The sequence below is a fragment of the Daktulosphaira vitifoliae genome, unplaced genomic scaffold (genome assembly GCF_025091365.1).
Source record: "Daktulosphaira vitifoliae isolate Bord-2020 unplaced genomic scaffold, ASM2509136v1 Scaffold_2, whole genome shotgun sequence".
NCBI classification, from domain to species: Eukaryota; Metazoa; Arthropoda; class Insecta; order Hemiptera; family Phylloxeridae; genus Daktulosphaira; species Daktulosphaira vitifoliae.
In genome coordinates, this window is record NW_026099573.1 from 38,247,787 (window position 1) to 38,262,094 (window position 14,308).

General features: G+C 25.4%; 1 protein-coding gene across 5 annotated transcripts; it reads left to right on the forward strand.

The window, feature by feature from the left end:
* Positions 1-2,792: 2,792 nt before the first annotated feature.
* Positions 2,793-8,700, forward strand: LOC126898639 (cysteine protease ATG4B-like). Of its 5 annotated transcripts, none has more exons than XM_050672894.1 (11): positions 2,793-3,019; positions 3,105-3,226; positions 3,588-3,768; positions 4,230-4,394; positions 4,505-4,682; positions 4,744-4,823; positions 5,754-5,887; positions 6,214-6,292; positions 6,384-6,538; positions 6,613-6,808; positions 8,203-8,700. In XM_050672894.1, exons 3-11 carry the CDS (start codon positions 3,594-3,596, stop codon positions 8,262-8,264), a joined length of 1,224 nt encoding a protein of 407 aa, XP_050528851.1. In that variant the 5' UTR covers positions 2,793-3,019; positions 3,105-3,226; positions 3,588-3,593; the 3' UTR covers positions 8,265-8,700. The 5 variants fall into 5 exon arrangements, with proteins under 5 accessions (XP_050528851.1, XP_050528848.1, XP_050528849.1 ...); XM_050672891.1 differs by having other exon boundaries at positions 3,081-3,248; positions 8,203-8,697; XM_050672892.1 differs by having other exon boundaries at positions 3,099-3,248; positions 8,203-8,697.
* The last annotated feature ends 5,608 nt before the right edge of the window (positions 8,701-14,308 follow it).

Genomic DNA, 14,308 nt, shown 5'->3' on the forward strand with positions numbered 1-14,308 from the left:
AAAAACGTAATTTCATTTGATCCAATATAGTATATACTAAGGCCAATACGGAACTGCCAAGTTTCTCCCGCACGTATACTTTCTTCTTCTTTTTCTTCCTCGCTTTAATCCCAACTACTTGGGGTCGAACACCCTTATCCTAAACTTGCACTTGACACGATCTCCCACATCAGCTGTAATCATATCGCATTCAAAAGCATCCCTCCATCTCTTTTTTGGTCTTCCGCTATCTCTTCTTCCTTCAACATTCATTTCTATAACTGTTCTTACAGCTTCCGATTCTTCTCTCCTCATAACATGACCAAATCATCGAAGTCTATTTTCTCTCATCTTATCCACGATTGACGCTACACCTATACACCCTCTTATATGCTCGTCTCTTATCCTATCTTCTCTAGTCACTCCACTCATCCAACTTAGCATTCTCATTTTTGCTCTACTTTCTTGTCAACCGCCAAACACTGAATCATACATCATAGCTGGCCTCACTACAGTTTTAGCGAATTTACGTTTCACTGCACGTATACTTTATAAATCTTTAATTTGATTTTGAATTAAATAGTTTATTAAAATTAATTTAGGATTACTTTTAGTGAATTAATTTTACATTTTTTTGTAACTATAAATAAAATAGTGATTGTTACAACAATCACTTATTATTGAATTAATAAATTTTATTCATTAATATATTAAATACCAAATTTAAAACAACAAAACCTAAAAAATTAACTAAGTGCACTCAAACTTATCTAATATATAAAATATGTACAAAAATAAAGAATGTATCCAGTGGCGTAGTCAAGGTAATGGAAAATCATTTAAAAATTATTTAACCGCTTATAAATTGAAAAATACATACTACTCAACAAAGCCGGATTTTTTTTTTTTAACTTTATTATTATTTAAGGAGACATCTTGTAATCAATGATAATTCAATCAATCTGTATGTCTTCTTTTTCATAGTCTTTATCTCAACTACTTGGGATCGGGCACACTTCAATCACTCTGTATATAAAAAGAAAATTTAATAAATTAAATACAGTAGTTTATTTAAATAGTTATAGTTTTAAATTATCAATATGAACACGTAAAATTTAATAATAACAGACTTTTAAAATATAACTTAGAAGTCTTTAATAATATTTTTGTGAAATAAGAACTCAATAAACTTCGATGGGAAGCTGTGAAGCTATTTTACTATGATGTNTTTTTTGTGAAATAAGAACTCATATAAACTTCGATGGGAAGCTGTGAAGCTATTTTACTATGATGTGTTTTTTTTGTTTCTGTCGCCATTTTTTCTCAGCTCTCATCATACAGATTTCTTCCAATGGTATCTCAAAAGATTTCATTTGTATTTAGTTAAAAAAATTGTTTTTATAATTTAAAAAACATTTCCCTCGTTCCTCATAAATAGTGCAAATCGCCCAAAAATTTCGATTTTTTAAATCTGTATATTTTGACATTTTTAAACTTTATTTTCTTAAAACTGTTATTATTATTTGAAAAAAAATTAATTTTTTTTTAACATATCTTAAATAATTTCATATCATTTGGTATATATTTTTGGAAAATCTGACCGTTTACCTACCAACAGGGAAGAATAAAAATGGTAAATTTAGCACAAAAAATTTAATTCTTCAGCTTAACTTTTGAAAATGTTGTAGAAATACTGACACTTTAATATTTAACTTGAATTAAAACTTAAGTAATATAATTTAATTTAAAAAAAAAAATTGACCTCTAGAGTTGTGTTAGTGGGGAGAACAAACATGAAGTAATAAAAAAAGCACTTTATTTGTGTAAAAATTAGAATATTAGAAAAATTTATTGTTTTACTTATAAATTTAAGGACTACTAATTTATTTGTTTTATCTTTATGTATATTGGATAATACCTTAATTTATAACTAATTTGTGACAAAATGGAAAAGTAAAAACTTTTATTGTTTAAAAACAAAAAAAATTAATTAACCTCATGTTATTCTATAGTTTTGAATCAAATATTTTATTATTTATAATAAATAAAAAAAATTTTCAATTGTTTTTAAAAAAATGAGTGTCTAACCCAATTGATCATTTTCTAACATAATTAAGGCAGTACTTTAGTCTCAAGTAATCAAACTAAATTATGCTACATTACAGAATTTGGTTAATATTATGTTTTTAATTATTTTTTAATATATAATTTTTAAAAGTTGTAAAAGTGTAAAATGACTAATAGTTAAGTTAATATTTTAAGTGATAAAATTTGCTTATGCAGCAAATCTTACGATTTCTATCGTACAACGTCCTTTTGATGAACTATTGTTATCAAGTTATTTTTGAAATTACACTGACACAGCAAAATTTAGTAATTTATAAGTAAAAGAATTTCTTCATAACAAAAAGTGAAAAGGAAATTGACTTATGATAATTACCACTATAATTATTTTAAAAGCTATTTTGACGTCACATACTACTTATTACAATTAAGACTACTAGGAGTGATGTCTTTAAATTTCATTATACGTTGGGCTTTATGAATTATGACTTAATTAAAAAATCCTTCATCAAAATTTCCAAGAGAATATTGGCATGATTTTGTTTTTTCTATTGAAATATAAAATATTACAAGATCCCCTCTAAGCGTTTAATAGATTAATGTTCGTTTAGTATGAACGTTACCTTGATTTACCACAGCAGTGCATCTGTTATCACATTACATACTATTTTTGTTATCGTGAACATAAAGAAAGACCTTATATCACAAATAAATGAATATAATTAACACTTCACCATTAAATTATTATTGTTCTAATAATTTTTTTTTAATTTTTCTTAAATTAGAAAATAATTGGTTTCGCATTAATTTCTATTATATAAATTGCGAATCTATTATTTAATTATTTAAATTTTATTAGTGTCATTACAATTTATATGTTTCATTTTTTACGTTTTAATATTTTTTTTTACATTCCATTGACTAGAAGGACATTCAGTTTGTTACAATAAATAATTGAACAATTTGTTCATAGCAAGTAAAAATAAAAATTCAATTTATTTATTTATCATCATTTACAATTTTTTTCCATATTAAAGTTCATAATTACATTTGAGTAATAGGAAATTGCAAAGGAATTTAAAAAATGTAATGGTTACAACGTAAGAGATGCTCGTCGATTTTGTTGCTCTATCAATTCAAACACAGCAACAAGTCGTTCGAGTTACATATACTTAAAATAAATGTAATCAATTTTATCTAGCTTTGTAAGTGTCATTATATGTGTTCATTTGATTTTTTTGATCATTTCTATTTGCACTATTTTGTAATAACGTCTCTTTATGTACTTTATGAAATTAACAACATTTTTTCTTATTCTTCTTTTTACACATTTAAAATAGTAAAAAGTAGAATTCTCTTTTGTATTTGTTTGCTAATAATTATCTGCATTAATGTTATTAGTAATAGTATTTTATGAACATTATTATTTATTTTATAATCTGGTAAATTTTAATTGAATAATTATAATTGAAAATTTCAAGATTAATTTTTTTTTTATTAATATTAATATTTTATAGTAATTTAATAGTTCTAATTTATTCCAGTTATGAATGGATTTGAAGAATTTGATCCAGAGACATAGTCGTAAGATTTTGAATAGAATAAGCATGGATTTAATGTTAGAAGCTTACTTAACTCATGAATCGAGTTTATTGGAGTTAGAAGATATACCACAAACAGTTGAGCCTGTTTGGATATTAGGAAAAAAATATAGTGCAATTATTGGTAATTTTATTATATGTTGAAAATAACTGTTATTTCATTTTGTTTTTTCTATACTATTATAAATTTATAAGATTTTTTTGGAATATATCAAAATATCAGAATTCTTTATTAATTGAATTTTTTATTTAATATTAAAAATATATTTTCAAGTTAAAATAATCTTAGTCACATATGATTAATTTTTGTTTGCCAATTTTGAGTCTTAAGCATACACTGTTATTTTATTATCTTATTTTTATTAAATATCTTTTAATGTATCCCGTTCTCAGCTATTCATTAAATATTTGTCAACTGAGCTATTGTTAAATATACTTATTAATCACAAAATTAATATAATTTTTCTGTTTTTACTGATCTTTTATTAATTTTTATATTTTTTTATTTTCCATTGTAAATTTAACAGAAACATTTTTTTAATTTTAGTTTTTTTAACATATTATTTGTTAATGTTTACTTTTTAGATATACAACAGATTCGAAATGATATTCAATCTAGATTATGGTTTACTTATAGAAAAGGTTTTTTACAAATTGGAAATTCAAATTTTACATCTGATAGAGGTTGGGGTTGTATGTTGAGATGTGGTCAGATGGTTATTGGTCAAGCCTTAATATTTTTACACCTTGGTAAATATACCATTTAATATAGTTAGATAATTTTAAAAATAAGTTTTCATATTTTTATTAATATTTTATAATGTTAAGGTTATTATTAAGTATTTGTCTATTTATAATAGGACGAGATTGGCGTTGGAATCCTGATAAAAGAGATATTGACTATTTAAAAATATTGAGAATGTTTGAAGATAAAAGATCTGCGCCTTATTCAATTCATCAAATTGCCTTAACAGGAGTTTCTCATGGTAAACAAATTGGAGAATGGTTTGGTCCAAACACAATTGCTCAAGTTTTAAAGTAAGCTCTCTTTGTGAAAAAAAAAAATTAATATTTTTAATGTAACAAGTTTTTTTTTTAGAAAACTAGCCTCTTTAGATGAGTGGAGTTCAATTGTTTTTCATGTAGCATTAGATAATACACTAGTCATTAATGAAGTCCGTAAGTAATATATATAAAAAATTATCTGGTTCCATGCTGTGATTATTATTTACTAGGTGTTTTCAATGATATAATTATTCAAATCAATATCAATATCAATTAATTAATTAAAAAATAATTCAATATCAATATTTTCAAATCTCATGATATTTCATATCATTGATTTATCAATAAATATATTTATTTATTTTATTAATCAATAAAATTTATTAATAACATTTCTTGTTTAAGATTGAGTTGTTACATTAACTCAACACTAACATAAAATTTGAAAATTTGGTATGGTATTTAAGAAGTACATAGTCTTACTTAAGTTAGTACACTTTGTGTTATTAAATATAAAAATGTTCTTAAATAAAATTATATATAACATAACATAAAAAGTATTTTAAATACAATGTTAATTAGTTCAAATAATTATAATAAATTTGAGTAATGATACAAATCAAATTTGAGACTTCATTTAATATTTTCATCATATAAAAGTCATCATTCTGTTAAAATTTAAAATAAAAAATTAATACTAGTCAAATAGTAATAATTAATAAATAGTAGAAATGATTGATTAAATAATATGTATAATACTTCACTAATTACAGAAATAAAAACATGTTATTAAAACCAAATTTAGTTAATTCAGTATTTTTAAGTCTATTATTATAAATGTTAATAAATAATACTTAGTATATCATGAAAAAGTTGATTACTGTTTATAAGAGTAATACTTACATTTATTATTTTGCCTTCAAATTTAAAAAGATTTAAGAATTAAAAATAGCAAATCATTCATTTTACATGTTAGTAATCTAGTAATTAGTTATTGACTAATAGATTAGTCCTGCTTGGCTTATTATTAAGCATGTATTAAGTTCAATTCCCCATTTAATTTGTACCAAATAGATAAAGTTATAATTTTTATTTTAATTTTAGTTAAACTCTGTAATACAACAGACCATGTTAATAAAGCTTGTTTAAATAAAAAAAACTGGAAACCATTAGTTTTGGTTATACCATTGAGACTTGGAATAAGCACAATTAATCCAGCATACATAAAAGGTGTTAAAGTAAGTATTTTTATCATATATTTTTTATACCCTTTATTATTTTATAATATTTACTTTTTCATTTTTTTTAATTACATAACAAAAATTTAATTTAAGTTTTATATTTTTTCAATATAGATTATTGAGGGTTTTATAAGGTGTTTTGAATTTAGTATATTATATTTTACATGAAATGTTGTCCAAATTTTTAGGCACTGTATTATGCATATATCATTTGACAATAAATAGTATATTATTTAAAAAAGTAATACATTAAACCTCCTTGATAGAATTTTTTTTTTTTTTATGAATTACGAAAGTATTGAAATTATTTATAAAATTTTTAGATGTGTTTTACATTTCCTCAATCTCTAGGAATAATTGGTGGTAGACCAAATCATGCATTGTATTTCATAGGATTTGTAGGTAAAGTTAAATTTACACTGAATTAAAAAACTGAATATAAAATTAATTTTTATTTAATTTATCAATGAAGCTTAAGAACATTTTTTTTTAGGTAATGATGTGATATTTTTGGATCCTCATACAACTCAACAAATAGGAATGCTGCCCAATAAAGACATCGAAACTGATCTTAAAATTGATAACTCATATCACTGTCAACAAGTTAATAGACTTCCAATACTGAACATGGATCCATCTCTTGCAGCAGTAATTTTTTCATATTTCAACCATTTCTTTTAATTTGGTTATATATATTCTTTAATTTTTTTTTTCTGTATCAGTGTTTTTTATGTAAAACAGAAGATGATTTTCATTTACTTTGTCATGAATTAAAAGTTCATTTAGTGCAATCTGACCAAGCATCACAATCACTAATAACAATATGCGATGATAGACCAATTGATTGGACTTTAGATAGTTCTTCTAATTTATCAACATTGACTACTTCTTATGAGGCTGTAACTGTATCATTATCTAGTAAGTTTCTGTGTACAGTAAAACATTGTTAACTTTGGATTCAATTATTTACAATTATGACAAGATATGGTTATATTAGAAAGTAATGCCAAACAGTACTCAAACGTTTGAAGTTATTAGATATTTTGGTTGGATTTTGGCTCTAATATAATTTTGTCTTGTCATATTGTACATAATTGGGTCTAGATTAATGAGGTTTCATTGTATTTATGAAAAAAAAAAAAGAATATATTTTCTAAAACATGGTTATTTTTTATTAAAAATATTGATTTCATAAAAATTATGCAAAAATACAAGGTAGTATTTAATAATTTTAAATGTATCTATCAGAACAAATTTTAGTTGAATAATTAAATTTTTTTGTATTAATAAAAATATAAGTGTTGAGTTATATATAAATATAAATCTCTTACACAATAAAATAAAAAAAAAAATTTTATTTACCTGGTAAATTATAATTATAATTTGGATCATAGGTTCACATCATAAGTAAACTTAATTTTACATGAATTCCATCTATCATATTAGAATATAGAGGTGTTCTATGGGAACTATTTACTATTTCTGTTCGGTCCATATTAGAACATGTTCAGATTAAATTTTTTCAACAAACTGTCTACACTCCAAATATTTCACTTCCTTATAGTGAATATTCTTCAATACAATAAACTTTTCTTTGAGTTCATTTACTGATTGCCTTTATATGGCTAATTTATCCTTCCTTTTTAATCTTTTAGATAGCAAGATAGTCTCAATCTCATAATATCCACTCTTCTATACCTCTATTTACTCCTTGAAATACTAATTAAGTACAATACTAATAAATACTATTGTACTATGTACTAATATAATTATGTAATTGGACTAGCCCAATTACATATAACAAAATTAAATAACATTTGACATTCAATTTTTAAAGGGATATAATTGTAAGTAAAAAGTTACATCTCATAGGAAATGTATAAGTTACTGTAGAAGTAGAATCTGTGATGTCATGAACCTATATTGCATCTTTCAAAAGTCAATATGATTTTGTTTTCTAGAAATCTTTCTTTTTTTTACTTTATTTGTTAAGCATAAGTATATTTTTGTGTTATTATTTATTATAGAACCATTTCAATTAAAAAATAATTTTTAATTGTTTATTATTCCTGTTAAATTAATTTTAATTTCTCAAAAAAAGCTTTAGGAAATCTTCAACATTAAATAAAAACAATAGGATTCGTTGTGAACAAAATTTCATTAGTTAAAATCTTTTATAAAATTCTATTTCCTACCCTTATTCTTATCTTTTAATCAATAAATCAGTCATATTTATAAATAATATGAATTAATAAATTAATCTAATTAGCCTACGAATAAAGGAATAATAATAATAATAATTACATTTTTAGATTTGGAGCTGAATGATAAAAAACTGCAAGTAGATTCAGATGATGATTTTGAAATATTGTGATATAAAAATTTTTGTAAGTTCATGTTTTAGACTAAATTTTAGTCATTCATTTGTTAGTTACTGGATTATAGTATTATTTCATTAACATATGACAGTTTAAATAAATGTAAAAAAAGTATGCCTATTTTAATGCAGCTAAAATAAATTCTGACTAAATGTTATAATTCATTATTTATATTTTGTTAAGTTGAACTATCTACATAAACATTGAGATTTCAATTCTTAATGAATGTTAACCTTCTATAATGAATTTACTTATTAATTTGTAAAAAAAAAATTAAAACATATCCCCATCATGTGTTCTGAATTTAATTTTCGTTATTACTGTGAAATTATAAAATATTTTTATAATTTAGTATAATCCTAGTCTCTTTCTATTAACTTAATAATTTTTTTTTAAACATTGTTTACAATTAAAAAAGATTATTGCTGTATTATCTTATGTCTATTTCACTTTCTGTGACCTACTTATATTATATTGTTTATGTTTTTCATGATCATATTTTATTATTATGGTGTTATTTTTGTTATAATAAAAGAAGAAATTCTTAATTTATGTAAATGTTAATATGCATTATTTATTTGCAATAAATTGTAATATATTTGTATTTTATGTACTTATAAATATAACCTAAATAATAAAACTATTTTTTTTAAACATAATATGTACATTTAATATGTTAAAATATTTGTTTTATTTTAGTTTTAAGATTTTTTCTGAGATAACTCACACCATAATATAAAATAAAACTTAAATTTTGTTAATTTAAATTATTTATTATTTAATTGCTGTAAAATTAAATAAGTAATTAGTACTATCACGAAACAGTTTTCAGTTATTTTATAGTTTTAAAATAAATTATACCTTGTATATTTAGATTATAATTATTTAAACATACTTAAAAAATGTCGTGCTTTTTTAGACTTCCTGATACATATTTTAGTTTTGATGCGAATCTTAGAAGATATTAATTTTACTATGATTTGTTTTTTTTTTGTTACTTTCACCATATTTCTCAGCTCTTAACGGACCAATTTCTTTTAAAGATATCTCAAAACATAAATCGTATTTAGTAAAGAATTGAAAAGATATCCCTCGTTCTCTGTCAATGGTGGATATCGCCCAAAATTTTCGATTTTTAAAATCGATAAATTTATACAATAAGTGTTACTTTTGTGTAAAAAAATTCATTGTTCATTGTATAGTTTTAATTTTTTTGGTTAATTATTAATACCTATATTATACGTCAAGCATAGTCAATGCGGGGTAAGTACCTCTATTTAAAATAAAGTTCATACCTGTTACGTCACTATTTAGGGGTTGAGCCTACATACCCGTCAACAGTATTCTAAGGGAACCTTTGTTCCCTTAGAGAGATAGCTGACTAGGCTATACCTATCTTAGGTATTAAGGTTTCTTATTTAATTTATATTCCCTTAGAAGAACTACCAAGAGTGTTTTATACTCTTGGTTAACAACGACATAAATATTTATTAAGAAACGAAATATTAAATAAGCAATACAACCTGCTGGACACCTAGAGATGACAATATAATAGGGAGATGACACACACTATCTCGATGGTAGCGATGATGGTAAAGTCAACTAGCGTTTGGGACATTCGTATTACGACACGGTAGTCGTGAATTCCAAATGTGTTTATGTGTGCAGTCCACTTATAGTAATACGTGTGTCTCTGTGTCAATGTTTTAAGCCTAGTCGGCGGTACAATAATTTTATGGAATATGATCATTAGGGCTCGGATTTTTATGCAAAAAATATTGCTAAATATGCACATATTTATGCATATAAAAATGTGAAAATATGCAAAAAATATGTATATATGTTTTTCTAATATATAAAACACATTTGGGTGGTTAAAAAAACAAAATATTGAAAAAATTACCAAACGGGTGATAAAAATAGATAATCCATTTAAAATATCTATATATAAAATAAATGCAATGTTAATGTAATTATTAAAACAACACAATACAAACAAAATTATTATGATATTAATTATTGAACGAATAGTAACAATAACAAAATTTAATTATAAATTGTCAAATTTAAAACTTTTTCTATTGTCACGGAGCATTGATTTATATATAGAAAAACTTCTTTCGACGTCGCAGGATACAATAGGAGCATATTAAAAAAAAGAAATTTCTTCAGGGAACAACTCTTCAATACTTTCATTACTGCTGTTCATGTCTCCTCTTCTTCTTCTTCTTCCTTGCCTTAATCCCAACTACTTGGAGTCAGCCACTCTTATCCCAAACTTCCACTTGACACGATTTCCCACAACATCTACGCTCATATCAGCTGTCCTCATATCGCATTCAATAACATCCCTCCATCTCTTTTTTTGGTCTTCCTCTACCTTTTCTTCCTTCAAAATTCATTTCTATAACTGTTTTTACAGCTTCCGATTCTTCTCTCCTCATAACATGACCAAACCATCTAAGTATTTTCTCTCATCTTATCTACGATTGACGCTACACCTATACTCCCTCTTATATGCTCGTTCCTTATTCTATCTTTTCTATACTCTGTTCCACGAAAGAACGTACTCGATCAGCGCATCTGACTGACGCCGGTGACAGCGCGGAAGTCAAATTTCTTCCACTTCTTACGGTCCGACGGCGCGCAACATCGGTTATACGGATTTTTTTTTTAATATAAATTATTAATAAACACATGTTATCATAATAACACCATCGAAAATGATGGGGGATGCGCAGCGACGGACGAAAAAGCAAGTACGTTCTCTCGTGGACACAGAGTATAGTCACTCCACTCATCCATCTAAGCATTCTCATCTCTGCCATGGTCATTCTCTGCTCTACTTTCTTATCAACCGCCCAACACTCTGAACCATAGCTGGCCTTATTACAGTCTTGTAAAATTTACCTTTCAGCCTCATTGGAATTCTTTTATCGCATAAGACGCCAGACGCTTCTCTCCACTTCAACCACCCACACTTAATTCTATGTCTTACTGCTGTTCATTTCTCCGCTTAATATTCCACAAATGTTTTTAATTTGAGAATATCCTGGATTTTTTGTTAATACTTGCATTAGTTTAAGTTTAGCAAACTCTATGGCTATCCCTTCTTCACTTAATTTATTTTGAATAATGTAAAAGTTTCTCTGAGATTAGCGCCACATTTTTCTATTTGTTTGATTGTTTCTGTGATACATTGAAAATTTGATAGCATAACTGCAAGATCATTTTTTATTGTATTATCGTTAAATAATTCTTGAACAATTTGAATAGACTTTGCATCATTTTTATTAAAAGTATTGACAACTTCTTTGACTCTATCACAGTTTTTATCACAATAGAAAGCCGCATCAAGCCATGTTCCCCAACGAGTAATTACGGGCTGTGGCGGTAAACCTAAATTTGGACACATTTCTTTGAAATTATTTACCCGAGCAGGAGCTTTTAAAAATACTTTTTTTGTGTTAGAAATTAACAAATCAACTCTTGGAAAATGAACCCTAATAGCTTCCGATACCCTATGAAGGCCATGGGCCAAACATGTTATGTGAACTAGTTTTGGGTAAAATACTTTCAGCGCTCCAGATTTATTCATGTAAGGGGCAGCGTCTGTGACATAAAGTAATACTTTATCATGAAATACTTTTTCACAGTATACTCATTGAATAATTTTGAAATTGTTTGAAAGCTGGCCTTTTCTAAATTTTTTAACAGTTAAAACAATTGGTATCGTTGACTTACCTGAAGATAGAGAACCAATTATTACACTTGCGACGTTAACGCCCTAGGGCATCGAAAGTTTCGTCTATTGATACTCAGATAGAACAATCCTTTATTTATTTCCTGATGCATTGTAATACGTCTTTATAACACAGTGGAACATAATTTTTTTGTAGTGAAGATTCATCAGATAATTTTAATTTAATATATTTTTCGAAAAAATTATTGAAATCTGGGTTTTGTAGTTTCCAGATTAGAATATCATTTGCCACCAGAAAGGTACAGATATCTTTATTAAACTCATTTAGATTTTTATTGCTTCTTTTGGTTTGATCAAACGACTTTTTAAAAACTGTTGACTAACCTAGTCTTTATTTGATTTTAACTTCTCATTTTCAATGTGTTTTGATGTTTTTGAATGAGTAATCTGCGATCTTCTGTCACACGATACATTAGTTTCACAAAATAATAAAGCTCCATCTGTACGAAAGACACAAGGGTGATCTCCACGTAACAATGGGTTTTTTTTTACTTCGGCATTTAAGAAATTTCACACTTAATAAGTAATATTATTTGATTCGAATAGCAAAAGTAGGTACGGATAAACTACACCAACGAATATCCGTCACTAACTAACTAAAACTATAGTCGTTGTGCGATAATCAGTAAACCTAATCTGTACAAATTGTCTAATTTCCAATTTTGAAAAATTGAAATGATACGACAATAACATTTAACCTCCAACATTAAAATACACAACTAATGTATAGAAAACACTAATACCGGAAATGACTGCACTCAATAATGTTTGAAGTTTGATGCATAGATAAAAATATAAGGTTGATCGACATTGGCGACGCCAATTATTGCTCAAAATAACTTTTTAAGAGAAATACACTTGTGCAGTTACAACTTACATGATATATATATATATCTTGTGCGGTCGTAGTAGTGGAATAAAAATGTTGTATTGGTCCATACACTTTTCAATAAGTTATAGCATTATAAAATCGATAATTTTCACACGAAAATAGCATTCGGTAACTATTTTCACTGTGAAGACAAAATAAAGTCCGAAATTTTGTTTTTCCATAATGAAGTATATTACATTATCTTTAATTTAAGATATATATAAAAGTGTCCGGAACATTTTCATAAGTTAAGTTTGAAAATTGTCATTTTGAATCGCCCCTGTGGGCAAATAAAGGGTCACATTTATAAAAAAAAACCAGCACAGGGGGGTCGCGGCACAGTGGTGACGTGGCATAGTTGGATCAAGTATTATGATATCTGACAGTGATTAAAATCACTATAAAAAAAAAACGCTTCGATGCAAATCTTTAGATAGTGTTTAATTTTAAAAAATTGGTGGAATATTCCAAAAGCTACATGATCTGCTAGTTCATTATTAATATCCTAATTAAGATAAAGTATGTCGAATGAAAAAGGGATTATTAAAAAATATTATTTCTCATAAAAAAATAATGTTGATCCATACACTTTTCCATATGTCATAGCATTATAAAGTTAAAAATGTAAAAAATAAAATCGAGAATTTTCACATAATAATAAAATTTGGTAGCCATTTTCATCGTGAAGATAAAATAAAGTCCGAAATTTTTTTTTTGCATAATAAAATAAATTACATTAGCTTTAATTTAAGATATATATAAAAGTGTCAGACTTTCCGGAACACTTTCAAAATTTAAGTTGAAAAAGTAAATTTTTTGTGAAAAAGTTGTCATTTTAAATCCTCCCTTGTGGGCAGGTTAACGGTTAAATTTATGAAAAAAATATACCAAATGAAAGGTAATGATATTATGCATCTATATAAAAAAGAATATATTGACATCTTCATTTTTAAAAAAGTTATGGTAGTTTTAAGTAAAAAATATTAAAAAAATGTCAAAAATTAGCGATTTTTAAATTTGTAATTTTTTTAGAGATTTCCCTATTTACGGTAAACGAGGACAATTTTTTAATTTTTGAGGGTAATGTCTTCGACTAGATACGATTTGTGATCTTTTGACGTATCGTTGAAAGAAATTGGTTCGATGAGAGCTAAGAAAGTGGTAACAGACACAAAATTAAAAACACATTATAGTAATTAAAAAATGTTTTTATTGACAAATATAAAGACTATTTTAGTATTTAATAGGTAAATATAAGTATTAAGCATATTTAAATAATATATATATTATGGGATAATCCCACATTTAAAATAAATAAATTTTTATATTTTATCACTTCACTTAGAATGATAACATTACCTACAACAAAATAGCTATCAACTTTTGTTTACTTATTTGTCCAAGAC

Bases quoted from the DNA above. Each gene is read 5' to 3' on its own strand.
- LOC126898639 (XM_050672894.1), top strand. From the start codon at position 3,594: ATGGATTTGAAGAATTTGATCCAGAGACATAGTCGTAAGATTTTGAAT. The intron at 3,769-4,229 runs GTAATTTTATTA...TTTACTTTTTAG, and splicing joins AAAATATAGTGCAATTATTG to ATATACAACAGATTCGAAAT. The intron at 6,809-8,202 runs GTAAGTTTCTGT...TTACATTTTTAG, and splicing joins TGTAACTGTATCATTATCTA to ATTTGGAGCTGAATGATAAA.